The 27,270-nt window shown below is 50.9% G+C and overlaps 1 protein-coding gene across 1 annotated transcript in view; it reads left to right on the top strand.

The window, feature by feature from the left end:
- The window catches only part of BTBD16 (BTB domain containing 16), a 58,597-nt gene extending 40,038 nt beyond the window's left edge, over positions 1 to 18,559 (top strand). The window contains exons 11-16 of the mRNA XM_084772705.1: positions 5,028 to 5,119; positions 9,171 to 9,253; positions 14,218 to 14,295; positions 15,045 to 15,143; positions 16,722 to 16,910; positions 18,390 to 18,559. Of these exons, the coding sequence (XP_084628831.1) occupies positions 5,028 to 5,119; positions 9,171 to 9,253; positions 14,218 to 14,295; positions 15,045 to 15,143; positions 16,722 to 16,910; positions 18,390 to 18,458 (610 nt within the window). The 3' untranslated portion in view covers positions 18,459 to 18,559. The remainder of the gene's footprint in view (positions 1 to 5,027; positions 5,120 to 9,170; positions 9,254 to 14,217; positions 14,296 to 15,044; positions 15,144 to 16,721; positions 16,911 to 18,389) is intronic.
- The last annotated feature ends 8,711 nt before the right edge of the window (positions 18,560 to 27,270 follow it).

The raw sequence follows: 27,270 nt of genomic DNA, 5'->3' as shown, positions 1-27,270 counted from the left end.
CATGCAGTTATGCATTCATCTTCAGAACTCTCTTGCCTTCGCAAACTGAATATATCCATTAGCCTAAGCCATGCCCTTCCTCGCCTCGGTTCTCTATAGACTTGACTGATCTAGTTCCTGAAGGAGTGAAAGGCTGCGTTATTCCCCTCGGTGTCTGGCCTGGGTCATAGTGTCTGTGGTGCTATGGTTTGACTCTGAAATGCACTCCCACAGATGCCCAGTCTGTGCTGCATGTATATGCAGGAGTGTACCCACACGTGTGTATGTCGGGGTGGGGGTGGGGGTGTGAATTCTGAACCTAGTGGCACACATGTGCTTGTCATGCCCTGGGACGCTGCGCCATAGCTCAGCCCTTTATTAATTTTGAATTTTGAGATAAGGCCCAAGTTCCTCAGACTGGCCTTAACTCATTGTCTAGTCCACGTACGGTTTGCCATCTTCCTGCTTCAGCCTTGAGTAGCCTGGGCTGCAGGCCTGTGGCTCCAGACTTGTTTTTTGTTTGTTTGTTTTGTTTTGTTTTGTTTGTTTTGTTTTTGGTGAGGGAGTGACAGAGTGTTGGTTTATTTCTTCATCTTTCAAAAACACTTCATCCTTGGTCTTTTTTTTTCTTTCTTTCTTTCTTTTTTTCTTTTTTGCCGGTTTCTTGGCATGTAGTCCAGATCTTTGAGGTCATGGTGCTTTCAGTTAGTACTTAGAATATTGGGATTATGGGTCTGAGACACTTATTTTGCTGTCTTTTTTTTTTTTTTAATGAACCACAGTTGGACTACAAATGTTTTTTTAAATTTAATTAATTTATTTAGATTATATCTCAATTGTTATCCTATCCCTTGTATCCTCCTATTCCTCCCTCCCTCCTGCTTTCACCCTTTTCCCCAGCCCTATGTCTGTGACCGAAGGGGACCTCCTCCCTCATTATATGGTCATAGACTATCAAGTCTCATCTTGGGAGCCTGCTTATTCTTTCTCTGAGTGCCACCAGGCCTCCCCACAACAGGGAAGTGGTCAAACATGCGGCACCAGAGTTCACGTCCAAGTCAGTCCCTGCTTTCCACTCAACTGTGGAGAATGTCTTGTCCATTGGCTAGATCTGAGAAGGGGTTCGATGCTTACTGCCAGTATTGTCCTTGGTTGGTGCAGTAGTTTGAGCAGAACACCTGGGCCCAGATCCACCCGTCATGGTGTTCTTCTTGTAGGTTCCTAGGACCCTCTGGATCCTTCTATTTCCCCATTCTCCCATACTTCTCTCACCTAGAGTCCCAATAGGATGTCCTCACAACTATTCCAAACTCCTGGTAAGTGAAGACTTTCATGGGACATGCCTCTTGGGCTTGTGTCCAATTATAAGTTGAGTCTATACCATGTGAGTCTTTCTGCTTCTGGGTTAACTCACTCAGTATCAAATATTTATTTACTCTCATTGTAGATGTATGAATGTTTGCCTACAAGTAAAGTTACATACTTCGTGCATGCACTTTATTCGTGAAGGCAGTACTGGGTGCTGGATGAACTGGAACAGAGTGCGTATGAGCCTGAGCTGGTATGTGAGCACCCAGGCATCTTGCCAGCACTGTGCAACTTTATCCCTTTTATTTTGGTTTTACTCTACACTCACATGAAATTTTAATTTTTTTTCCATTATTTGTGTGTTTTGTATTTGTTCGTGTATGTGTGTAGGATAGATATAGGTACTGGTTCCTTTTTTTTTTTTTTTTTTTTTACTAACATGTGAGTTTCTGAGGATTGAACTCAGATCTTCAACTCTGTCGAAAGAACCTTCCCTGGCATCACAGCATGCAGTTCAACATGGTACACAGGTGCTCAGCAGTTCAAAGCACTTACTGCTCTTGTAGAAGATCTGGGTTTGGTTCCCAGCGCACACATCTCCTGGCTCTTCACTGCCTAACACTGCAACTCCAGGGGATCTGATGCTCTCTGGTCTGTGGCTACCTGTACACACGTGGTGCAAATAAGCTCAGGCGTGCGCACGCGCGCGCGCGCGCGCGCGCGCACACACACACATATATTTAAAGAAAATCTTGCATTAAAAATGTTAAAGAGTTCTTGTGAACGGCTAATACAGTTTTCTCAATACTAACATCTTGAAAAATATGATGTAGAACAAGTATGGGGGAACCAGTGAGACCCAGCCTCAAAGCAGTGATAAAATGTCCGTGTATTTGACTATTAGGTCTGCTATTATTTTGTAAATTTAATTTTATTTATATTTGAACAGGTTTTTAAAATTAGAATGGTTCATTCATGCATGCATTCGTTTAATTTTGTGATTTTTTTTTCTTTCCACTATGGAATTTTGTTTCTAATCTTAGTTAATTTGTTGTTGTTGTTGTTGTTGTTGTTGTTGTTGTTGTTGTTTTGGTTTATAGAGACAGGGTTTTTCTGTGTAGCCTTGGCTGTCCTGGAATCACTTTGTAGACCAGGCTGGCGTCGAACTCACAACAATCTGCCTGCCAATACCTTTCTGAGTGCTGCAATTAGAGGCCTGTGCCATCAAGCCTAGATCCTCAATTAATTTTTGGGTTGTTGGTTTTTGGTTTTTGTTCGGACTTGGGTTTTTTGTGGTGTTCTTTTGAAGGCGATGGAATCTTTGTTTTTGGTTTTTCGAGCAGAATTTCTCTGTGTCGCCTTGGCTGTCCTGGACTCTGTAGACTAGGCTGGCCCCGAACTCACAGAGATCCTCCCGAGTGCTGGAATTACAGGCGTGTGCTGCCACCATCACCCGGCGGGCTTTAACTCTTTAAGAGATGGGTCCTGACTGGAGGAAGTTCCGGGCCTCCAAACGTCATGCTTGACCCTGGTTCCAGCCTGTGTTCTCAGCTTTCTGGTCTGCCAAGATGTGAGGCGCCCTTACCACACAGTCTTGCCCACAGAGCGTAGTCCACCACGCCTTCTTTTCTATGAGGGATTGAAATCCCTCTGAAGCTGTGAGAGAAAAAAACAAAAACAAAAACAAAACCCCAAACACCCTTTTCTCCTTTCAGATGCTTCTACAAGATCGTGGCAACAAACAAACAAAAAGTAACAAATACAACCAGGTGTAGCATCTTCAGAGTCGTGTCCCCGCCCCCCCCGCCTCGCCCCCACCTGCTCCCCGCTCTGGTGTAGCGCATGTCAGAACGCTCAGCTCTGTACCTCGTGGCTCAGGTTAGAAACGCAGGGACATTAGCGCTGTGAGTCCCACGCTGATTCGTCGGGAAGGGAAACTGACACCAGTGGATGATGGGAAGAAGTGAGAGAACCGTGGCCAGAGCGATTACAGTCTGTGACCTCAGAAGGGGATGTGCCTCCAGCACCACCTCTCAGAAGGTCTGAGGGGGGACATACCTTGAAAGCAGAACCCAGAGGTGACCAGTGTGTGTTTCAGTTTCCAGGAACTGTCCTCCCTAGAGGGGTCAGCCCCCGAAGGTCGTTGGGGGGTTGGGCTGGAGCTCTGTCTTGAATTTTGGGCTCCAAAATCTGGTTGCAGTCCGAACGAGGGCATTGTCATATACACTGATCAATGTTGTGTAAACTTTGCTCCCCAGTTGTCTCTGATTGGTTAATTAAAAACAAAACCTGGACAGTCTGTAGCCGGGCAGAAGCGAGGTAGGCAGAGCTTTTGTTGCTGGTCTTGGAGTCTCAGGTAGGGATCACGAGGAAGGAAGGAGAGAGACAAGGCGGAAGAGTAGAAGAGGTAGAGAAAGCAGTGGCCTGATGGAACAAACCACACCAGACAGGACCAATATGGCAAGTAATTTGGGGCACGTGGCTGGGAAGGGGCCAGGTTAGTTTAGAGGATTCATATAAATAGATTATATTTGTCCAATTATTGAGCCTAAAGCTTATTAATAAATCTAATAAGTCCCCTTGTCGTTTTGAGGGGAGTTAGAGTGGGTGATTAGAAAAAGCCCTTCCCTACCACCACCAACTCCAAAGAGAAAGTATACCTTCAGACGGTTAAGGAACTTTAGACAATTTGTTCCTGAGAAGTGAGTGCTGAGCCGTCAATGGGCACGGCGGATGGGATGCCCTGGAGTCCACCAGCACAGCCTAGCAGGAGATTTCTGCGGCAGCCTGCCTGCTCCTGCTGTTTGACATCAGCCAGGTAAAAAGGTGCCCAACTAGACCTAGGAGGTGGCATAGACAGAGGGTGTCACCAAGTCATAAAAGAAGAGGCTGATTGCTTCCAGAATGTGGGTCACACACCCCGAAGGCCCTTTGAGAGTTTAGAAGGTCAGAGGCCGCTGAGTGATGGTGGCGCACTCCTGTAATCCTTGCACTCAGGAGGCAGAGGCAGGCCTTGGCATGTGTGCAGGAGCCTCTTCAAGCAACTGAATGCATTTCCAAAGAGGCTTGGGGCATTATTCCCCATTGTTTCCCATATGAAGAGTGACAGTTTTATTTTTTAAAAAATTTATTTCAAGGTTGGTAGGTGGGTATGTGTCTCCATGGAGACCTTTTTCCCCTTGGGAACCTGAGCTTCTCTACTCATCTCTGACCCTCAGCCTGTGTTGCAACTTTTAACATGGACACAGGCCAGCACAGATCTGGGGTGAAGCCAGGGACCCATACTTGGCTCTAAGGTTCTTCCTAATTCTGCCAGCAGTGCTTTGAGCAGCCTAATTTGGTTCTTACTGCAGGGGGAACATCCATAAAGGAGTCAGATGTTAAATTCTGGAGTTCAAGACCTAGCCAAGGCTCAGATGTCTATAAAATGGAGCTGACAGAACTTACTTTGTCTGTTCCATAGATTTATGAAACTCAAGGAAGAAAATGTGGATTGAACTTCTCTGTGAGCTGCATATGTTGGTCATTTAACACACATGTTCTAGGCACCTCCTATGTGCACAGCTCAGAGGTAGAGGGGAGGTAGCCACTCATCTCTCTGTGTTGTTATTATTTAAGCTGTGCCTAGTTCCACATGCTTGCCTCATCCAGCCTTGCTGGGGTGTCTACGTCATGGATTCCAGCAGTCCGCTCACTCCAGGGAGGAGTTTTCTGAAGGCTTTCTATTCTTCTCTTCCAAGCTTTCCCAAGACGTGCTGCTTCCTGGAACAGGATACAGGACAGAACTGGACTCAGCTCTTCCTTTGCCTGCGTTTGCACGGCATCACCAGTGGTAAGCGTCACCACCCATTGGACATATGGGAAAGGTGTTTGGAATGAATCCCCAACAGATACCGTCTCAGCTGCTCCCCAGGATCCCCAAGCCGACGGTGCCACAGGAACGCTTCCTGGGACTGTCACTTCTAAAACATATGACTTCGGTCTCAGTAACCCCATCTATAAAATGGGGGATAATCAAAAATTCCACAAAGAGCATGATGGGGACATAGTTTGCTTTCTGTTGTTGTAATAAACATCATGACCAGAAGCAAGTTGGGGGGGGGTGGAATGCAGGGGGAGATATATTTGGCTTACACTTCCAGGTGACAGTCCCTTAGTGAGAGAAGTCTGGGCAGTAGCTCAAAGCAGACGCAGAGGAAAGAACCAGAAGGAAAGCTGCTTGTTGCCTTATTCCCAGGTTCACGCCCAGCTAGCTTTCTTATCCTGTCCACGTGCACCTGTGGCACTGCCCACAGTGGGACGGGCTCTCCTACATCAATCTGCAATCAATCAGATGCCCCACAGACATGTCCACACGTCCAACTGATGGAAGCAAGTCTTCAGCTTGAGGGGACCTTTTCCCGGGTGTGTCAAGTTGACGGCCAAGACTGACTGACCGGCCTCACGCTTGTGATGACTCCTGCCTTAGCCTCCTGAGTGTTGAGATTACAGGCCTGTGTAAGGCTCCCAAAGGCTCCCACTTCTCATCTCTTTCTTTATACCCTAGGCTAGCCTCAAACCCAATATGTACCCAAGGATGACTTGGAACTTGTGATCCTCTTGCTTCTACCTCCCCAGGGCTAAGATTGTAGATGTTTCCCTCACTCCATTGATGTGATGCTGGCGTTCTTCTGATCCTGTCTGCATGCTAGGCAGGCACCGTGCCACCTGGGCGGTACAATACAATCACTGCCCAGGGCTGTTTTCTTGCCGTCTGATTGAGTCACCTGCTGTAGCATGGCATTAGCTTCCAGGTCATTTGTTTGGCACTTTGGGAGAGAAATTGACTCTCCAAGGCGTTTCAACTGTTGTGACCCATCCGTGAGTCTTTGAGTGAGACGGAGTACCGTCTTTGGTTTTTAGCATGCTCAGGCTGAACATGTCAACCTCAGCTTGATTTCCTGTCTCCCTCCTGCGGTGATTATGAAACAAAGTATGGGCCAGGAGAGCTCACTGTCCTTCATCGGTTTTATAATTGGCTGAACTGAAGTGGTCCAGCAGGCTTGGGGGTAAATGCTTTCAGTTCCCCCTTTGTGACACACACTGGGACGGTTTCCTACAAACTTACAAACATCCCTGCATACACCCAGGGACATGTTTTGTTCATCTGAATGCACCAGAGGCATTGTTCAATGAATCCCAAAGTCCCAAGGCGATGCCCGAAACTAGGCTTTTATTCATCCAGACCTCATCTGTTAGGGGGAGGGAAGGCAACATGATTCGGAAAGAGGAGAAAAATATTGTCCATGTGTTATGGGTGGTCCAGGAGGGCCACTCACTGAGATAGCTGCACCTGAAGGGACTTCTGAGAATTGTTTCAAAGCCATTCCCAGATCTGCAGATGGGGCAATAGCCTAAAACCTGGAAGTGAGCGGCCAATGGAGTCAGGGTGCTCTGGCCAAGTTGCTTCTAGGTGCCCTAGTGACCTTAATAATGTCATTTTAACCTCAGGCCCCTTGCTAGGCAAGACTGCAGCCAGGACACTGGAGTGCTTGGGCTGTGGGCATGGTGTATCCTGTAATTTATGAGTATCTTAGGGACTCTAGGAAAGTGGAGTTGTGTTGGGGGGGGGGAACAATAAAAGCAGAAGCAGGTCAGTGGAGACTCACAGCAGTTGATGGTCTCCCTTCTACCTTATGGATCCCAGGGATTTGAACTCATGTCATGAGGCTTAGCAGCAAGCACCTTTTTCTCCTGAGTCATCTCACTGACTGTTTTGTTTTGTTTTCTGAAGTAGACTCTCACGTCGCTCAGGATGGCCTTGAACTTGCTCCGGCTGGCCTCAAACGTCTGATTCTTTTGTCTCTATCTCACAAGTGCTGGGATTACAGGCATGTGGCACAATACCTGGTCAGAAGAAGATTTTTTTAAAATTATTTTTAATTGTATTGGGAGTGGGGAGTGAAGTTGCCTAGGGAAGCCAAAAGAGGACATTGGGATCCCCGGAGCTAGAGTTCTAAGTGCTCCCGAGCTGACTGGTGGAGGCTGGAATTGAACTCAGGTCCTCTACAAGAGCAATAAGGACACTTAACTACTGAGCCATCTTCTCTCCAGCCCTGCCAGAAGCAGATTCTAACAGGACCAGTGCACGGCCTAAATTGCTGCTTCCCTTTTTCTCTGTAATGTTTGTTGATAATAATAATGTTAAGAGGATGGAAAAACCTTGGCAGTGTGTGGTGGATTGTTCAAAGGGAGAGGCCTTGCCTATGTTAGAGGCACTGACGTCAACCTCCCACTTTAACGTAGTTTCCTGAGGACTACTGAAGGTTTGCTTGGCAGTGACATGTTCTTGCAGAGATGTTAAGAACATGTTTCTTTTTTTAACATTTATTTATTTTTTTAAATTTATTTATTAATCTGTTCATATTACATCTCAATGGTTATCCCATCCCTTGTCTCCTCCCATTCCTCCCTCCCTCCCACTTTCACCCTATTCCCCTCCCCTATGACTGTGACTGAGGGGGACCTCCTCCCCCTGTATATGATCATAGGGTATAAAGTCTCTTCTTGGTAGCCTGCTATCCTTCCCCTGAGTGCCACCAGGTCTCCCCATCAAGGGACGTGGTCAAATATGGGGGGCATCAGAGTTCATGTGAAAGTCAGTCCCCACCCTTCACTCATCTGTGGAGAATGTCCTGTCCCTTGGCAAGAACATGTTTCTTTTAAAGGTACCTAAATGCTAGAATTATTTGGTTTTTTTGTTTATTTGTTTTATTTGTTTTTTGTTTTGTTTTGTTTTTGTTTTTCCCGAGACAGGGGTTCTCTGTGTAGCCTTGGCTGTCCTGGACTCACTTTGTAGACTAGGCTGGCCTCGAACTCACAGAGATCCGCCTGCCTCTGCCTCTCGAGTGCTAGGATTAAAGGCATGTGCCACCATGCCCAGCTTGTTTGTTTGTTTTAATATAGGTCTCACTACGTAGCTTTGGCTGGCCTGGCGCTCACTGGAGTATACACCAGGATGGCCTCAGATTCACAGAGATCGTCCTGTCTCTGCCTCCCAAGTGCTGACCTTAAAGGCATAAGCTACCATGTCTAACTTAAAGTATGTAGTGTGGGAAACTTCTTTTCTTTTTAAGATTCATTTATTTAATATTTATACAATATTCTGCCTGTGTATGTGTCTACATGCCAGAAGAGGGAATAAGATCTCATCATAGACGGTTATGAGCCACCATGTGATTGCTGGGAATTGAACTCAGGGCCTTTAGAAGAACAGCCAGTGCTCTTAACCTCTGAACCATCTTATTAAATTAAAATTGTCCTCCAGTTTAGGTTGATTCACTTATTCCTTTTGAAGTTTCTTTGTATAAAGTGTGTGTGTGTGTGTGTGTGTGTGCGTGTGCGTGTGTGTGGGGGGGGGTGTATGCATGTGTGTATAGATCCATGTTCACATATGCATAAGCATACAAGCATGTGCATTTGTGTATTTGTGTAGAACTTGACATCATGTCTTCCTCATCATTCTCCATCTTATATATTGAGACAGTGTCTTTCACTGATCTCCTGTCTCTGCCTCCCCAACCCTGGGACTACAGATGCTCAGAACTGTAGTCCTTACACTTGCATGCCATGCACATAGCTGAAGGCCTATGTCCTTGCATCTGTAAGTTGTTTTTCTTTTAAGAATAAATTTAGAATATACATACACACACACACACACACACACATATGTATTTGCATACAACCATAGTGATTTCTTAGGTGTTGTCTTCCCATTTTATAAACACACAAAGGAAACTAGTCCTCTCTGTTTGCCTGATGCCTCCCCTTTTCTTTGTAAGTCAGATGTTTGAGGTTGTGTTATGAATAACCCTGTAACCACTTCCCCCTTGTGTTTCTCTAAGGCACGGATCTGGAGGAGTTAAGGCACATTAATTTCTTCCCTGAGTCCTGGCTGGTCCGGGTTGCAGCCAACCATTATCACGCAGTGAGTCGGCTTCTCAAGGAAGCAATTAGCAAAACGTCTTGCCTCCCGAGCCTTGCTGTTTCTGGAGCTATGTTCCTCATTTGAAATCTCTGGGCCTCTGAGGTCAGGGCTTATCTGAGTCTCCTGCAGAGGAAGGGGAGGGGGGGAAAGTCCCACATGGCCTCAGATCTGGAAATGTAGCTGGGGGTTGAAGAGCTCTGGCCATACCTTCCTCTAAACCCAGGCTCTACTAGACACAAATATAAGTGTGCTTAGTATTGAAACTGTATAGAAAAAGAAGTCCCCTAGGACCACCACCACAAAGACAACAGCCATAGCCAACACTTTGTTGTCTCTACTGCCTTTCAGCAGGGATCACATTGTCACATAATAGTTTATTTTTCTGTACTTTGAATTAATTTGCTTGTGGGAGATCCTCCACAGTAGAAATGCTGGCACCATAACATATGCACAGTTTTGCTCCTGGTACACATTAATAAATGTTGGGGCCAAAGGGCTCTGCCCCCAGAAAGAAATGAACTCACCCCACGGTACACACACTTGGCAGCACAGAGCATTTAAATTTCAAATCACTTTTGTCAATTGAGGAGGGAAGAGTGACATTTCATCTTTAAGCATGCATTTCCTTTCTGACTGGCAAACACCGGTGTTTTTCCACCTGTCTGCTTTGTGGATTGTCCACACAAACTGCTGTGCTTCTTGTCCGTTTCCAGTGGTGCGTTTTCAGAAATGAAGCAGAGCAGTGTTTGAGTTGTGAAGATGGCCTGAGTCATGAGTTAAAATTCAGCCAGCTCCACAAGTGCTTCTTGTGATGCTGGGGGCCAGCCCCCCCCCCCACTCCCTCCTCCCTGGACACTGTCAGCCCCCCCTCCCTCCTCCCTGCACACTGCCAGCTCCCCCCCAGCTCCCTCCTCCCTGCACACTGCCAGCTCCCCCCCAGCTCCCTCCTCCCTGCACACTGCCAGCTCACCCCCAGCTCCCTCCTCCCTGCACACTGCCAGCTCCCCCCCAGCTCCCTCCTCCCTGCACACTGCCAGCTCCCCCCCAACTCCCTCCTCCCTGCACACTGCCAGCTCCCCCCCCAGCTCCCTCCTTTCTGCACACTGCCAGCTCCCCCCCAGCTCCCTCCTCCCTGCACACTGCCAGCTGCCCCCCAGCTCCCTCCTCCCTGCACACTGCCAGCTCCCCCCCAGCTCCCTCCTCCCTGCACACTGCCAGCTCCCCCCCAGCTCCCTCCTCCCTGCACACTGCCAGCTCCCCCCCAGCTCCCTCCTCCCTGCACACTGCCAGCTCCCCCCCAGCTCCCTCCTCCCTGCACACTGCCAGCTCCCCCCCAGCTCCCTCCTCCCTGCACACTGCCAGCTCCCCCCCAGCTCCCTCCTCCCTGCACACTGCCAGCCCCCCCGCTCCCTCCTCCCTGCACACTGCCAGCTCCCCCCCAGCTCCCTCCTCCCTGCACACTGCCAGCTCCCCCCCAGCTCCCTCCTCCCTGCACACTGCCAGCTCCCCCCCAGCTCCCTCCTCCCTGCACACTGCCAGCTCCCCCCCAGCTCCCTCCTCCCTGCACACTGCCAGCTCCCCCCCAACTCCCTCCTCCCTGCACACTGCCAGCTCCCCCCCCAGCTCCCTCCTTTCTGCACACTGCCAGCTCCCCCCCAGCTCCCTCCTCCCTGCACACTGCCAGCTCCCCCCCAGCTCCCTCCTCCCTGCACACTGCCAGCTCCCCCCCAGCTCCCTCCTCCCTGCACACTGCCAGCCCCCCCCAGCTCCCTCCTCCCTGCACACTGCCAGCTCCCCCCAGCTCCCTCCTCCCTGCACACTGCCGGCCCCCCCCAGCTCCCTCCTCCCTGCACACTGCCAGCTCCCCCCCAGCTCCCTCCTCCCTGCACACTGCCAGCCCCCCCAGCTCCCTCCTCCCTGCACACTGCCGGCCCCCCCAGCTCCCTCCTCCCTGCACACTGCCAGCTCCCCCCCCAGCTCCCTCCTCCCTGCACACTGCCAGCCCCCCCCAGCTCCCTCCTCCCTGCACACTGCCAGCTCCCCCCCAGCTCCCTCCTCCCTGCACACTGCCAGCTCCCCCCCCCAGCTCCCTCCTCCCTGCACACTGCCAGCCCCCCCAGCTCCCTCCTCCCTGCACACTGCCAGCTCCCCCCAGCTCCCTCCTCCCTGCACACTGCCGGCCCCCCCCCAGCTCCCTCCTCCCTGCACACTGCCAGCTCCCCCCCCAGCTCCCTCCTCCCTGCACACTGCCGGCCCCCCCCAGCTCCCTCCTCCCTGCACACTGCCAGCTCCCCCCCCAGCTCCCTCCTCCCTGCACACTGCCAGCTCCCCCCAGCTCCCTCCTCCCTGCACACTGCCAGCTCCCCCCAGCTCCCTCCTCCCTGCACACTGCCAGCTCCCCCCAGCTCCCTCCTCCCTGCACACTGCCGGCCCCCCCCAGCTCCCTCCTCCCTGCACACTGCCAGCTCCCCACCCAGCTCCCTCCTCCCTGCACACTGCCAGCTCCCCCCCAGCTGCCTCCTCCCTGCACACTGCCAGCTCCCCCCCCAGCTCCCTCCTCCCTGTACACTGCCAGCTCCCCCCCCCAGCTCCCTCCTCCCTGCACACTGCCAGCTCCCCCCCAGCTCCCTCCTCCCTGCACACTGCCAGCTCCCCCCCAGCTCCCTCCTCCCTGCACACTGCCAGCTCCCCCCCAGCTCCCTCCTCCCTGCACACTGCCAACCCCCCCAGCTCCCTCCTCCCTGCACACTGCCAGCCCCCCGCTCCCTCCTCCCTGCACACTGCCAGCTCCCCCCCAGCTCCCTCCTCCCTGCACACTGCCAGCTCCCCCCCAGCTCCCTCCTCCCTGCACACTGCCAGCTCCCCCCCAGCTCCCTCCTCCCTGCACACTGCCAGCTCCCCCCCAGCTCCCTCCTTTCTGCACACTGCCAGCTCCCCCCCAGCTCCCTCCTCCCTGCACACTGCCAGCCGCCCCCAGCTCCCTCCTCCCTGCACACTGCCAGCCCCCCCCAGCTCCCTCCTCCCTGCACACTGCCAGCTCCCCCCAGCTCCCTCCTCCCTGCACACTGCCGGCCCCCCCCAGCTCCCTCCTCCCTGCACACTGCCAGCTCCCCCCCAGCTCCCTCCTCCCTGCACACTGCCAGCCCCCCCAGCTCCCTCCTCCCTGCACACTGCCGGCCCCCCCAGCTCCCTCCTCCCTGCACACTGCCAGCTCCCCCCCCCAGCTCCCTCCTCCCTGCACACTGCCAGCCCCCCCAGCTCCCTCCTCCCTGCACACTGCCAGCTCCCCCCCAGCTCCCTCCTCCCTGCACACTGCCAGCTCCCCCCCCAGCTCCCTCCTCCCTGCACACTGCCAGCTCCCCCCCAGCTCCCTCCTCCCTGCACACTGCCAGCTCCCCCCAGCTCCCTCCTCCCTGCACACTGCCGGCCCCCCCCCCAGCTCCCTCCTCCCTGCACACTGCCAGCTCCCCCCAGCTCCCTCCTCCCTGCACACTGCCGGCCCCCCCCAGCTCCCTCCTCCCTGCACACTGCCAGCTCCCCCCCAGCTCCCTCCTCCCTGCACACTGCCAGCCCCCCCAGCTCCCTCCTCCCTGCACACTGCCGGCCCCCCCAGCTCCCTCCTCCCTGCACACTGCCAGCTCCCCCCCAGCTCCCTCCTCCCTGCACACTGCCAGCCCCCCCAGCTCCCTCCTCCCTGCACACTGCCGGCCCCCCCAGCTCCCTCCTCCCTGCACACTGCCAGCTCCCCCCTGCAGCTCCCTCCTCCCTGCACACTGCCAGCCCCCCCCAGCTCCCTCCTCCCTGCACACTGCCAGCCCCCCCCAGCTCCCTCCTCCCTGCACACTGCCGGCCCCCCCCCAGCTCCCTCCTCCCTGCACACTGCCAGCTCCCCCCCAGCTCCCTCCTCCCTGCACACTGCCAGCTCCCCCCCAGCTCCCTCCTCCCTGCACACTGCCAGCTCCCCCCCCAGCTCCCTCCTCCCTGCACACTGCCAGCTCCCCGAGCTCCCTCCTCCCTGCACACTGCCAGCCCCCTCCCCAGCTCCCTCCTCCCTGCACACTGCCAGCTCCCCCCCAGCTCCCTCCTCCCTCACACTGTCAGCTCCCCCCCAGCTCCCTCCTCCCTGCACACTGCCAGCTCCCCCCCCAGCTCCCTCCTCCCTGCACACTGCCAGCTCCCCCCCCAGCTGCCTCCTCCCTGCACACTGCCAGCTCCCCCCCCAGCTCCCTCCTCCCTGCACACTGCCAGCTCCCCCCCCAGCTCCCTCCTCCCTGCACACTGCCAGCTCCCCCCCAGCTGCCTCCTCCCTGCACACTGCCAGCTCCCCCCCCCAGCTCCCTCCTCCCTGCACACTGCCAGCTCCCCCCCCAGCTCCCTTCTCCCTGCACACTGTCAGCTCCCCCCCCCCAGCTCCCTCCTCCCTGCACAGTAGAAGACAACTTCATGGCAGGCTCAGCTTCCCCTAGGACAAAATTCAGAACTCTGCTCTAAAACGGCCAAAGAGACTGACACTGAGAAAGTTCTCAGCTCCATCTTCCTACCCACTGACCCTGCCCAGTCCTTTCTTTCACCCCTGGCTCATGCCCCTGAGGTCCACACCCCAGTTTTTAGTCTTCTCCATGAAAGGCCACGCAGGAGTCCTGCTCCCTCTTGATTGTGACCATGGTCATTCCCATGAATGACGTACATGCTATTGACGTACATCCTTTATTCCCCTGAGTAGCCGTTTTCTTCTCTCTCTCTCTCTCTCTCTCTCTCTCTCTCTCTCTCTCTCTCTCTCTCTCTCTCTCTCCCTGTCTGCTCTGCATATTCTGGAAACACTAGGAATAGTACTTGGATATAGTAGATTTTCAGCAAATGTCTCAAGACTCTGCCACGGGGTCTGGGGACCCAGGAGTGCACGGGAAGCGATAAGGGATGCTCCTGTCCATGCATCAGGTAAGCTGTGTGCATTTCCCTTCCAGCTGGAGAGTGGGGGCAACATGGTCCACCTGCACGATATTTCTACACAGGCTATGAGGTTCGGGCTGCTCTTTAGACAGGTACTCAAAACTTGACCCATTCAAGGGGAAGGGAAGCCCCTTCTATGCTGAGGGAAGGAGCTCTGTGGGGCCACCCATGCATGACCCCTCTGACCTCTGGTAGGAGATCCAGCAAACTCTTAGGAAATTGTCAGACAGGAGGCTGGAGCAGACCAGTCAGTAAGTTTCCGGTCTACATGCATGTTGGAAGAGGCAAGGCCTGCCTAATTCTGGTAGCTGGCTCAGGGGATTTCAGTCCAACCATGGCTGGCCAAGGAGTGCCAGAGGGAGGCACCTCAGTGCACAATCACAGGACAGGGGCTGGGGTTGGCGGCTGTGCTTTGTCTAGGGCTTGTTGTGAAAGGCATATTTTTAAAATAAATGCTGTTGTCTGACGTTTTAAAGGTAATTAGGCATCTTAAAAGAATTCATGTTTCAGGGGCTTGGGATCTGCGTCTATCATCTGAGGGAGCAATTCGGTGTCTGGTTGCAACGACCCACCAAAGTAGTATGGCATGTCTCCTAGGGCCGTCAGATTGAAACAAAATACACTGGGACACATATGGGTCCTCCAAGACCATATATAACCCGTTATTTCTTCCACATAAAATAACGATTAGAAATGTTAAAAGAAGCTAGTAGCTGTTTCTGAGCAGTGACGGTTTTTGAGCAAGTCACTCCAGTTGTCACAAGAGCTAATCTTCCTGCGCGTCCTTTCAATACTGATAGGATTTCCCCTTTCACTTTGTCCCTTCTCCATCCCAATGTAGGAATACACCACTTACTCGGAAAGGATTTCTATATATGGATACTTCTTTGAGATAAAGGGAATCAAACATGATACTACCTCTTACAGTTTTTCTATGCAGGTAAGAATGCAGGAACACAGGGCCAGACGGTCCATCTGGAATGGAAAGGAATTGAAGAACCATTAGTTCATCATGCATAAGGACTGTGTCGTAAGCACTGTCCACACTTACCTATGTGCTGCCACGTGACTTCCCACACCATCTGGGGACCGTCAACTCTGAGTGACTTCACTTTCGTGTCATGCAGTCTCTTGACAGAACTAGGGCTCGGAGTCAGACCACCATCAGTTTGTACGTGACCCATGGTCACTCTCTGAGGAAGTGACAGGTAGTGCCTAGAGGTGGCGGAGGAGACGGGTCTGTCTAGCGTGACACAACAGGACAGTGTGCGGGACATCTGAGGAATCGGGTGAGAGAGTGCTGTGTCCCTGTTCTCCATGAGCCCTCAGCAGAGGCTGATGACCATTTAAGGGCACAGAAGTGCAGTTAGACTGCCTGATGAGCTACAAGTCTTCAGCAAGGTCCATAAACCTCCTGCCTTTGAGATGAAGACAGGAAAAAGAGTCAGGCAGTGGTGGCACATGCCTTTAATCCCAGCACTTGGGAGGCAGAGGAGAGGGTGGTGATCTCTGTGAGTTTGAGGTCAGCTTGGTCTACAGAGAGAGTTCCAAGACACATAGGGTTCCTCTATTACACAGAGAAACACTGACTAGAAAAGCCAAAGGGGGAAAAAAAAAAGAAAAGAAAAAAGAAAAGAAAAGAAAAGAAAGTTACAAGACCAACCTCAGAGTATTGGATGTGTTAATTGTGCAAAGGGCTTGCAATGGGTTTAGCGTAGTAAGCACTATATGTATATTTCTGTGCTCCCAACCCAGCACTGCATATGTTTAACAACGAGGGTGGTGACAATGGCTACCATGGTGAAGGACTGCTGTATTCCACATCGGGTTTGCTTAGAAATCTCTCTTCTCTAAATGCCAAGCTCCCTGAGAAACTATCTCTCACTTGGCTTTTTATTTTCTCTGCCAGTCACCATGCTTAGAGCCTAGGGGAATCTTATTTTTTTTATTAGATTCTTCTCTCACTCGATCCATCCCAACCACAATTCCCCCTCCCTCCACTTCTTCTAGCTCCCTCCCACTGCCACCCCTGAACCTAGGGAAACTTTAAATGACTGAATAAGGATGGATAAATGAGTCAATGAGCAAACGGTGAAATCTGAATATTAGCCCCAGTTTCACCACCGCCTTCTAATGTGTTCCACAAGAAGTCCCTTCTCTTCCTGGGTCCACCATTCCTGTTCACCAGACCCTCAGGCATCTTCCTAAGTGAACAGAACAGATGGATGATGTAACACCACCAGTCAAAAGGCCCTTATGTATACACTGTTGGGACTTTATCCCAGCAAAGCAATAAGGAAACCTGATTTGCTGGCCAAGCCCTAGTCCATTGAAAGCGGTTTGCATATGGAGAGGTCTTGGATGTCACAGAAGTGGCCCTCAGGAAATTAACCCATTTGGACAGTGGCCTTGTGCTATCTGTGTAGAACTGAAACAGAAAGGCTGTGTGTCAGGAACTTTTGCTAGCACTGGTCACCCCGGCTACAGGGCTGCATGGGACGGGTCACTCTCTTTGCAGAGAATAAGACATACGGACTTTGAGTGCCCCTCATCAGTCTGCGAGCACAGTACCATCAGCCTGAGAGCTGAGCGTCTGGTGAAGTACGAGATCAGAGCCCAGACGCTGGTGGATGGCAGGTGGCAGGAGTTCAGGACAAACCAGATCATGCAGAAGTTTGGGTTCGTCAAGCCGGGCTGCAAAAGCCATGTGAGCATGCTTCTCGGCCTCTGGCTTTTCTCCTTCGCTTTTGTTTCTTTTCTGCCCTACTCCCCCCCCCCCCCAACCGATTTTTGGGCATTCCTACCTTAGCATCACCAGTTATCTAGGAGAAGATTGTGTGCAGTTCTTAAGGGTTCCCATGGCTCCATATGATGCAGAAGAGAACCGTTCTAAAATGAAAAGCAGTAGTTGTTGATGCTCTAACCCATTTCGTAAATGTCCATAGGTATTTGTGTCTAGACATAAGGAGCCACAACCCGTCAATTCCTCTGAAATCCTTCCCAGGCTATCTGCCTCCCTTTGGCTTACCCAGGAGGACAGAGCCCGTCGACCCTAGAGTGGTACCAACATCTAGGCAGACGTAGTACCTTCCTGGCTTTTGGCAGCTAGAGTCCCTAAATAGCTGGGGGTGGGGGGGGATGGGGGGGAGGCAGAATCTTTAGGCTGTGGTTTTGAGGTTGGGGCTCACAATGGTACCCTATTGGAATGGAACTATACCACAGGCTGCAGCGTCAGTTCTCAGTCCTGACCCTGGGGACACATTAGAAAAACCTGGGGCTTTGAGATGCCCCTGTTGGAGAACAAGAGACCACATAAGTGGTGAGAGCCAAATGCTCCACAGATGTGGCCTAGATTTAATCCTTATAAAGGCTTCCCAAGATGTTTCCTGGGGCTGGGATCAGCACAGACATGGTTGTAGGATATTTAACCCCCGAGGGGTTAGGATGTGAACCCCCGAGATTGTGTTGTTTACTGGAAAAACCTGTTTCTAGTTGTGGTATGCTCTAGCACACACCTTTAATCCAAGAGCTTTCTGCTTGAGTATTATTCAGGATTAAATAAAGTTAACCCTATGCCAAGAAGCAGAGCAAGCAACCACTTGGCAGGGAACGAACACAGGAAAAAGCCATAGAGAGTAAGAGGAAGTCAGAAAGATGGATAGAGAGACGCACAGGAAGTAGAAGGGAGGGACATGCAGTTTGTGGTCTTTTTGGAGACAGCATGGGGAAGGAGGGTCCTTTTTCTTTTGGGGATGTTGGCTGAGGAGGAAGGTCAGCTGGATGCTTTTTCTGCCTCTCTGAGCTAGCAGGCTTTCACCCCAGCATCTAGCTCCCAAGACTTTATTGGTAAAATCGAATATTGACATTTTGTTTAAAAACAAGACCTTGTTTCTGTGGGAGGCTGGGAGAGGCTGGACTGGTGGTCGGAATGTGAAGAAAGCCTTGAGGGCAGGAAATGTGCTTCACCTTCATCAGGTGACAAGCCCAGGTGTAGCCTTGGGACAACTCCCAAAGATTTATGCTCTTTATCTAAAATATGCTTAAAATGCAGTGTGTCTATGCTCTCCACGGGATGCTCTGCGATAGCCAGGGTTGGGAACCACCAGCTTATGCAACTGTCTTTGTGCAGCAGCTTTATCCTGGAAAATATAAATCTCATTTTCTATCGCTTTGTTTCTTATTTCAGGCCTTGAAAATCCAAACCTTGGGCATCCCAATCTATGCCAGCTTTGCATTCATCTTCCCAGCATCTTAACAATTCTCAGAGGAATCTATGGGATCCCCTGCCCTGACCGACCTGTCTCCATAAGAGGAAATAAAAATGACATTAAAGAGGGGAGCCCAGTGTTTGGCTGCCGGTGCTTGTTAGCGCCACCAGGTCCTCTGCTTAGACCCTCACGTAATAGTTTAGCGGCAATCTGCTTCTGTTTTCATCCAAAGATACGATCGGGGGAAATTCATGTCTATCATGTTCACCTGGGCTGTTGACAGGCTGGCTAAGCTTCTTGCAGCTGCGGGACTAATTGGTGCAGCACGGTGGTGCTGCCATTCTGGGCGACATCCTGTCCCCTCTGGATTAGAAGTTACGTCACATGCTGCACCCTTTCCTAAGGGTCACCTTCTGTGTCATCTATTTTCTTTGAGAACGTGCAGAGCCGATGGTGTCGTACAAACAATAAGGTGGGCGCACTCATTCTCAAGGCGTCTGTGGGATGACACACAGCTGGGGAAGTTTACCTTCCAACTGAGACCCTCAGGGGGCTAGAAGGGGTGGCAGGAAAGTGGCCCTGGGGAAAGAATCAGAGCAAAAAGATCTGTCCTTCCAGGTCTGTCCCCGCCCTCCTGTGTACCACACTTCTACACTGTTGCCCCCACCCAGGTCCAGTCAATGAGAAGTAGTAATGGGAGCTGGGGAGACAAGGGAGGAGAGAGACTGGGGTAGCTATCACCTCTAGGTCCATGAGATGTCTTTCTGGGTGACTGTGTCCCTCTGTGGTTCCAGCTTGCTCTGGTACCTCCATTTCCCACGGTAGTTCCCCAGCCAGCAGTTTCCCGCCATCATTTCAGGGTCTAGCAGAGGACTCAGTCCTTGTCTATTGCCCACCTCGAATCGTGTCCTACCATCCCTCAGGAGATGGAGGCATCTGCCAAAGTCATCCTAGGCTGCATTAATCTCCTCTGCTTGGCCAACTAGATCTTGCTTCATTGGTATGACTGGGTCTCCATATTGTATTTACTCTACTTCAACCACCTGGGGGGTTGTTTATGTTTTTATGACTCCACAGCAAGGGTTCGGGAGAGTTGGAAATATGTATGACTCAGTGAGACGGATATTAAAAACATGGCCTCCATAATTCAGATTAGGGTGAGGATCAGTGAGACACTCACTCAGGCAAAAAGCCCATGGGATTTCACAGCCCCATAAATGCTCAGTAACCCAGACAAAGGATATTCGGATGCAATGTTTTAAAAACTCAGAACCAATGGGAGAGGAAGCCGCTATGATATAGACGGATGAATTGTTGTGATGTGGACACTTACATAAGCAGTGCTCAGATCAAAATATAACTGTCAGGTCCCGAGCCGGGCGTGGTGGCACACGCCTTTAATCCCAGCACTCGGGAGACAGAGGCAGGCGGATCACTGTGAGTTCGAGGCCAGCCTGGTCTACAAAGCGAGTCTAGGACAGCCAAGGCTACACAGAGAAACCTTGTCTCAAAAAACAAAAAACAAAACAAAACAAAACAAAAAACAAAAAAAAAGCCTGTCAGGTCCCACATGCCCCCAACCAGCCTCATTCAGGCTCCCCCATGCTCAGCAAACACTACCCAGACATCCAACACCACCAACTAGTTCTGGTATGGAGTCTAACTGACTATTTTATAAGCGGAAACCCACCTCAGCCATTGTACTAGTTACTTTTCTTGTCGCTGTGATCAAATACCCAACAGGAAACAACTTAAGTAAGAAAGGGTCTGTTTTGGCTCACATGCAGAGTAGTCATGATGTCAGGAACTTGAGGCAGCTGCTTACATCACATCTGCAGTCAGAAAACAGACAAATGCTGACACTTTCTCCTTTCTCTCCAGTCGGGGACTCCCAGCCCATGGATGGTGATACCTGACATTTAGGGTGGGTCTTCCCCCAGTTAACCTGTATTGAAAGGCACCCAGAGGTTTACCTCATAGGTGAGTCTAGATCCTGTGTGGGTGACAACCCAGATTCACAGTCACAGGCATTTCATCCCACACATTCACCCAACAGCACATCTAAGAGGTTTGACCCCAGAGACCTGGAGGTGCAGGTTGCCAGCCAAACATGGGAGTTTCATTCCTTGGAAAACCAGCGTTGCTTAGTAGTAGGCCACTAAATAACAATGAGAGAAAGAAAATAGAATGAAGGTGCCCACCATTGCTGAGGGCCTAGTCGAGGAGACCCCTAACATGGTTTGAGGAGCTCATTGAATTCTTCCCCTGCCTCCTCCCTCCCCCGGCTCAAAATGGATTACGCAATGCATGATGCAGATCTTTGGGTGATGCTAAAAAAATACTGCAGGCTAGAAGCTTCCGTTCTAGGTGAGGATCCGCACACACACATATGCACGCACGCACGCATACACATTTGATTTCCTTTCCAGTGCTCCCAAACCCCCACAAAACAACAGGCTTAGGGATCTATTTCACTACCCTAGATGAAAAAGAAGAAAAAAAAAATCATCCTCTAATACAATATAAATATCCTCCACAAGAAAGCACCCCCATCCCAATCCCCCACCCTTCCACCACCACCACACACACACCATGGGGAACGTTTGCTCTAATTCTGAGTCCACTCCTGTCCACCAGAGGGCACAGTTGACTCCAAATTAGGGAGCCAGGAATTCCAGTGGCTGAAATTGGCAATCTGGAAAAACCCACTGTCCTAGTTAGCTGTACTTGTCAACTTGACACAGTCTAAGGTCATCTGAGAAGGGAGTCTCAGCCGAGCATTGCCCACATCAGATTGGCCCGCGTGCATGTCTGTGGGGCATTGTCTTCTATTTAGTTGATGTAGAAGGGTCCGGCCCACTGTGGGCAGTGCCACTCCCTGGGCAAACAGTCCTGGGTTATATGAGTTTGAGAAAGAGCAGGAAGGCAGCATCCCTCTATGGGTTTGGTTTCAAGGTCTCCCTTGGGTTCGTGCTCCAGTTTTTCTGGATGATGGGCCTGGTAGTGTAAGTCAAATACTTCTTTACCTCTGCAAGTTTGCTTTTAGTCATAGCAACAGAAATGAAACTAGAAAACACATACCTTGCTGCACTGGGGCCTCCTCGCCTACTGGCTGAAAATGAAACTAGCACATCTGGGGTGAGAGGCAACCAGTCCAACCATACAGTCTCTGAACTTGGGAGGTATAAGTCTGAGTCAAAAACGTCTCAGGAGGCTCTCACGAGGCAAAGCTTCACAGACTCAGATATTAAGACCCATGGTTACAATCCCAAAGCAGTGGGCATGGGCGCTGGCCAGGGATGCAGCCTGTGTCGCTTCTAGAATGGACTCTGCTGGCTTCTCTTATCATTCACCCCGTCTCCCAGGTCCTTAAGGAAGGAAAGAATTGTTCTGGGAAGTTGGTTCCTGATTCACTGGGTGCACTGCAACTCCCAGGTTCCGGCTGGCCTAGATTTGGGTCCTACCTCTGCCTCCAACTAGCTGTGTGGCCTTGGGCAGGTCAGCTAAACTCTCAGCCTCAGAATCCAATCTGACACTGGCGCGGGTGGCATTAAACAAACTCGATGTGGCTTGTCAAGCACCTAAACATGTCCTAAACACTTGATAAACTTTGCACCTGCTGCTCACTGGCTGCTCAGAGTTGTTCTGTGCTTGTCGAAGGTTGGGACCGGTTGCCATGTGAGCTTGCGTGCATCCTTCTCGGGACCTGCTTCCCCGATGTAGAATGAGATGGTTGGACCAGTGGCTCCCTTGGCTCTTTCAGGCTGCAGTCAGGGACGGTAATTCTGAGAGCGGAAGAGCAGCTGGACTTGCAGAGCAGGAGTGGTGGTGCTGGGGAAGTTAACGCTGGCTTTCTTTACCACGGGCCTGTCAGAATAAGAAAGAACTGTGGGTTGGGAAGATGGCTCAGTGGGCAAAGGGCAAAACCACACGAGAATGAGAGTTGAGTTTGAATTCTTAGAATTCACATAAAAAAGCCAGACGTAGCCAGGCGGTGCTGGTGCACACCTTTAATCCCAGCGCTTGAGAAGCAGAGAGGCAGGCAGATCGCTGTGAGTTCAAGACAGGCCTGCTCTACAAAAACAGCAGCAACAACAACAACAACAAACCCCCAAAACAAAAACAAAAACAAAAAAAGCCAGATGTGGTGATGGATACCTATAATCCCACTGCCGGGAAAGAGATCAAGGCAGGAGGAGCTCACTGGCCAGTACCTAGCCATGTGAGTGAGAGATCCTGTCTCAAAAAATTAAGGTAGACTGAATATGGTGGCCCACACCTCTAACTCCGGAACTTGGAAAGCAGAGACAAGTAGATCTCTGTGAGTTCAAATTGAGGTCAGCCTGGTTTACATAGTGAATTCCAGAGCTACATCTAAATGTCTAAATAACACACACACACACACACACACACACACACACACACACACACACACACACACACGGTGGGAGGGGGGGGGATGAATAAAAGAAAGAGAAGGAGAAGGAAAGGCCGGCCTTAGAGATCCACCTGCCTCTGCTTGTCTAGTACTAGGTTCTAGGATTAAAGGCACGCACCACCACTCCGGACTTGCCTACCTCCTTTTGAGATAATCTTATTATGTAGCCTGGAACTCACAACCCTGCTGAGTCAGGGTTACAGGCATGCACCAGCACAGCCAGCTCTCTCCCTTCTATATAGAGGTTTCGAGTCCTGCAGTCTCTTTTGTCTCGCGGTACCAGGAAGAGAGAGGAAGCCCTTGTAAACTTAGGATGGGGAGGGAACTGGCCAGGCTTCTGAGCACTCAGAGATGGGTGGGCTGCCGATGGCAGCAAGGAGGACCAGAGTGGCCCTGCTTCTCCCTCAGGATGGACATAGTGCTCGGCCTCAAGTGTTTTTTGTTTTTGTTTTTTTTTTTTGGGTTTTTGTTTGTTTGTTTGTTTTGCCAGCTGACAGTGGAGGAGCTTCTTCTAGGGAAAGGGAGCAAACTCCCAAGGAAGCCCGGAAGCAGGACTAGCAAACAGAGCTTCCTACGCTGATGAAGATACTGTATGTCTGTCCTGCCCAGTGTGGCAGCCACACGCCGTGTGCAGCCATTGAGTGCTTGGAGTTCAACTACCGCAACAAAGAAGTTGGGTTTTGACTTTTCTGCCATCTTGCTGGATGTGCATTTAAATGGCCATTAGTGAGAGTCAAAGGAGCGACAGCACTGAGTTCACCCTGGAACAAGGACCTTCTTTCTGCTAAGCATTCTTCTGCCAGTGAAATGAGCCAGTTCAAGCTAAATTAGAGTTTATAAAGCCACTGTGTAGGGGGAGACAGAAGAGCCCCCCCCCCCAGGGGGCGGGGAGGAAAAAATGTCTGGGTTATATACAGAAGCCCAATCACTGGGCTGGAAGGTTCAGGGTAGAGGGCAGGGTATGCTAGCCATGCCCTGTAATAGGTAAGGACTGAGGGATGCTGGGAGAACCTGGAGGCCAGGTCTGCTTTGGTTAAAAAAAAAAAAAAAGGCGCCTCAGCCACTTGTCCTGGAGCTGAAGCTTGACACCCTCCCTGAGGCCACACTCTCCAGGGCTTGAAACCCTCTGTCTACTTGTATAAGCGGAACCAGCCATGCCTTGGGTTCAGATGGTGGCCACCCTAAAACCTCAGCTGGACTGCTAGGGGAAAGGCCACTTCCCGGGAGCCAGAGAAGTTTGTGGACCAGGCCAGGGAAGCAGAGCTCCATCTGTATTGGAGTCTCACCCTGCTCACCTGCTCCTTGCATGCGTGTATACATGAAGCTCACCAAAACAGAATAGAATAGAATGTTGCCCGTCAGTCATGTCTAGTGACCAGACACACATAGGTAAGGGCCGTCATGTGAGCAAGGCAGAAACAGGAGAGAAGGTGCCATTTGATGTGCCTCATGACTCTGAGTCATGCAACCTTTGTGCTCCTGATCCTTGACCGTTCACAGATGCATGAGTATTGCAGCCAGGCCAAGTGCTAGAGTTGCAAAGGTGAGCGGAAGACAGTCCCTGCCAGGATGGAGCCCCAGTGTCTGGGAAGGACAGTTGTGAATGCACTTACGGCATTGGTGATAGTTGGGTGAGGTGATGGGGGGGGGCAGCTCTTTGCAACTGTAAAGCAGACAAAGAGGCCTAGATGCTGTGTGGGGGTGTGTGTGGTGGGGGTTGTTGAAACACAAAGGGGGGCCCTCCCCAGAGAAAGGATGCTTAATCTAAGATCAGAAGTAGTAGTGAAAAGTAGAATAAGCTTATGGGGGGATGTGGGGAGCTCGAATCCTTACACACTGCCAATGGAAATATGTCAAAAGAAAACATGAACTGTGAAGCAATGGCTCCTCCTAGGATGACCTAGCTACATACTCACAAGAAACTAAAACGCATCTCCACGTAGACGCTTACACATTAATGTTCACAGCAGTTTTATTTATAAGGACGTTCCTAAAGGTGGAAAAGCCTAAATATACACCCGTAAGTGAAATGAATGGAAAGATGAGCTGTGGGTGAGCCATATAATGGAATACTATTGAGGTTGGGGGTGTAGCTCAGTGGTAGGCCACGTGCTTAGTATGTTTAGTGTGTTCAGAGTTCTGGCTTAATCCCGGCAGAAATAAAGGGAGGGAGGACCGTCTGTACTACTTGGATAAACTCTGAGAACGGTGTACTGAGTAAAAGAAACAGTCACTAAAACCCACATCTTGTGTAATTTTGCTCATAGAAAAATGTCCAGAGCTGGGTGTGATGGTACACAACACCTGTAATCCCCGTTCTCAAGAGATAGAGGCAGAAAGATCAGGCGTTCAAGACCAGCCTTCGCTGTATAACAAGTTTGAGGTTAGCTTGAGCTACCCACGGCCCTATCTAAAAAGTAAACTAACAAGAAAACCAATCAAAGAAAAAAGAAAATGTTAAGAGATGGGGCTTCTCTAGACAGAAAGCCAATCAGAGGGAGGGAAGAGGAACTACAAAGAGCCAAAGGACCCAGGTTTCCATTTGAGGCAAGGGAAGATTTCTGTAACTGATTGTGACCACAATTGCTCAGCTCTACAAGTGTGCTGACCACCACTGCCCTGTGCATCCAAATGGGTAAGTCCTGTGATGTACGAATCCTATCGCTTAAAGCTGCTGAGAGAACAAAGAGAAGGAAGTGATAGAGATGACAGCACATTCGGGGAAGCTTGGTGCCTTTAAAACACACAGATTCTTTCCCAGTGACCAGGGCTGTCAGAGCCAACAGTGGGCAACATGGGTGATGGGACTTTTGAGGATCCTGGAGAGCAGCTGGTACCTGTGTTAAGCTTTGATTTCTCTTTTAAGCAGATATCTACCCTGATGACAGGTGCATGAACTCTTTCCTAATGTGTGGCCAGAGTGAACTGTCTTTCTGGATGGCCATTCGGCAGAAGGCAAGGAGAGGTTATGGAGAGGGGGAGCTGCATCAAGTCTCTATGGCAATCCCAGCAGAGAGGAAGAGCCTGGGTAGGAATGACGTCCCTCGGGGCTCAGGCTTTGCTCTGTCCAAAGCTGTGAGGTTCCCTCTATTCCCTGCATAATCCTTTAGCTTGTTTTGGTCACTGCGATGCGTCTGTCCCCCACCCAGGGGACAGACTCACCTCATCCCCTATCACATTATACAGATGGCTCCAGAAATGATTCACCAGCTCATATAAAGTTGAATATTGCCAGGCGGTGGTGGCGCATGCCTTTAATCCCAGCATTTGGGAGGCAGAGACAGGAGGATCTGTGAGTTCGAGGCCAGCCTGGTCTTCAGAATGAGTTCCAGGACAGCCAAGGCTACAGAAAGAAACCCTGTCTCAAAAACAAACAAATAAATAAAAAACAAGCAAATAAATAAATAAAGTTAAATATTCAGTAAAGACAATGGCTGGTTCTTGGCCCATGGGGCTGCATATTAGGAAAGGGACGAGGGGCTGAGGTTCAGTTTGTAGAGTGCTTGTGTAGCATGCGTGAAGCCCTGGGTTCCATCCCCATCAACGTATATACCCATGCCATCGTGAACGCTCGTAATCCCAGCACTGGGGAGGTTCCGACTTCAGAGTCATCCATGGCTACACAGTGAGTTTGAGGCCAGGCTGTTCCATATGAGAACCTGTCTGAAAAGAAAAGAAAAAAAAAAAGAGAAAGAGAAGAAGGGCTTAGGATGTCAAGTCCTGAAGGAGATCGTGGCGATGATGGCTGCAGGGAGTCCCGCAGCCTCGGATCTATGCCCTCCCTGGTTCTCTACCTCCCCCATCTGTGGATAGACCCCACTTCGGCACTCTCTTGAGCCTGGGCTGCACCTAGGGCTTGACTTAGCCAGTACACTGTAGCAGAGTTATCAGCTCACGCATCAAAGAATTTGGGTTCTAGGAGCCATACAGGTCCCCATCTGTGTCCTAGGGGAACCTTGTATTCACCTGCTGGACGCTTGAGAGCCGCGTGGAGGAGAAGCTGCGTGGAGGAGAAGCCTGTGCTTCAGCCCAGCCACCAGCACCAAACTGCCTGAGAGAGCCTTCCAGCCAGCACCCTCCGGTGGAATGCAGCCTGGTGGTGATGCCAGGGGAAGCGCTGCAAAGGATCTCTCAGGCTCACCACTCAGAGTCATAAACAAATCAGCCTTGGCCTGCACAGTGAGCTACAGGACGGCCAAGTCTGCACAGTGAGACCCCGTCTAAAAGAACATATATATATATATATATATATATATATATATATATATATATATATATATATATATATATATATATTCTCGTGGTAATACCTTTGGAATTTATTTAATTGGACAGCTTTTAAAGTGTGTAAATGTGCCCCCCCTAAATATGAATAGCTTAGATATTTGAATATGAAATGATCAGTCCATAAGCTGTGTAAC

Source organism: Acomys minous (assembly GCF_964271855.1).
Source record: "Acomys minous genome assembly, chromosome: 2".
In the NCBI taxonomy this organism is placed as follows: Eukaryota; Metazoa; Chordata; class Mammalia; order Rodentia; family Muridae; genus Acomys; species Acomys minous.
The sequence above is the reverse complement of the archived record's forward strand: the minus strand, read 5'-3'. Positions and strand labels throughout refer to the sequence as shown.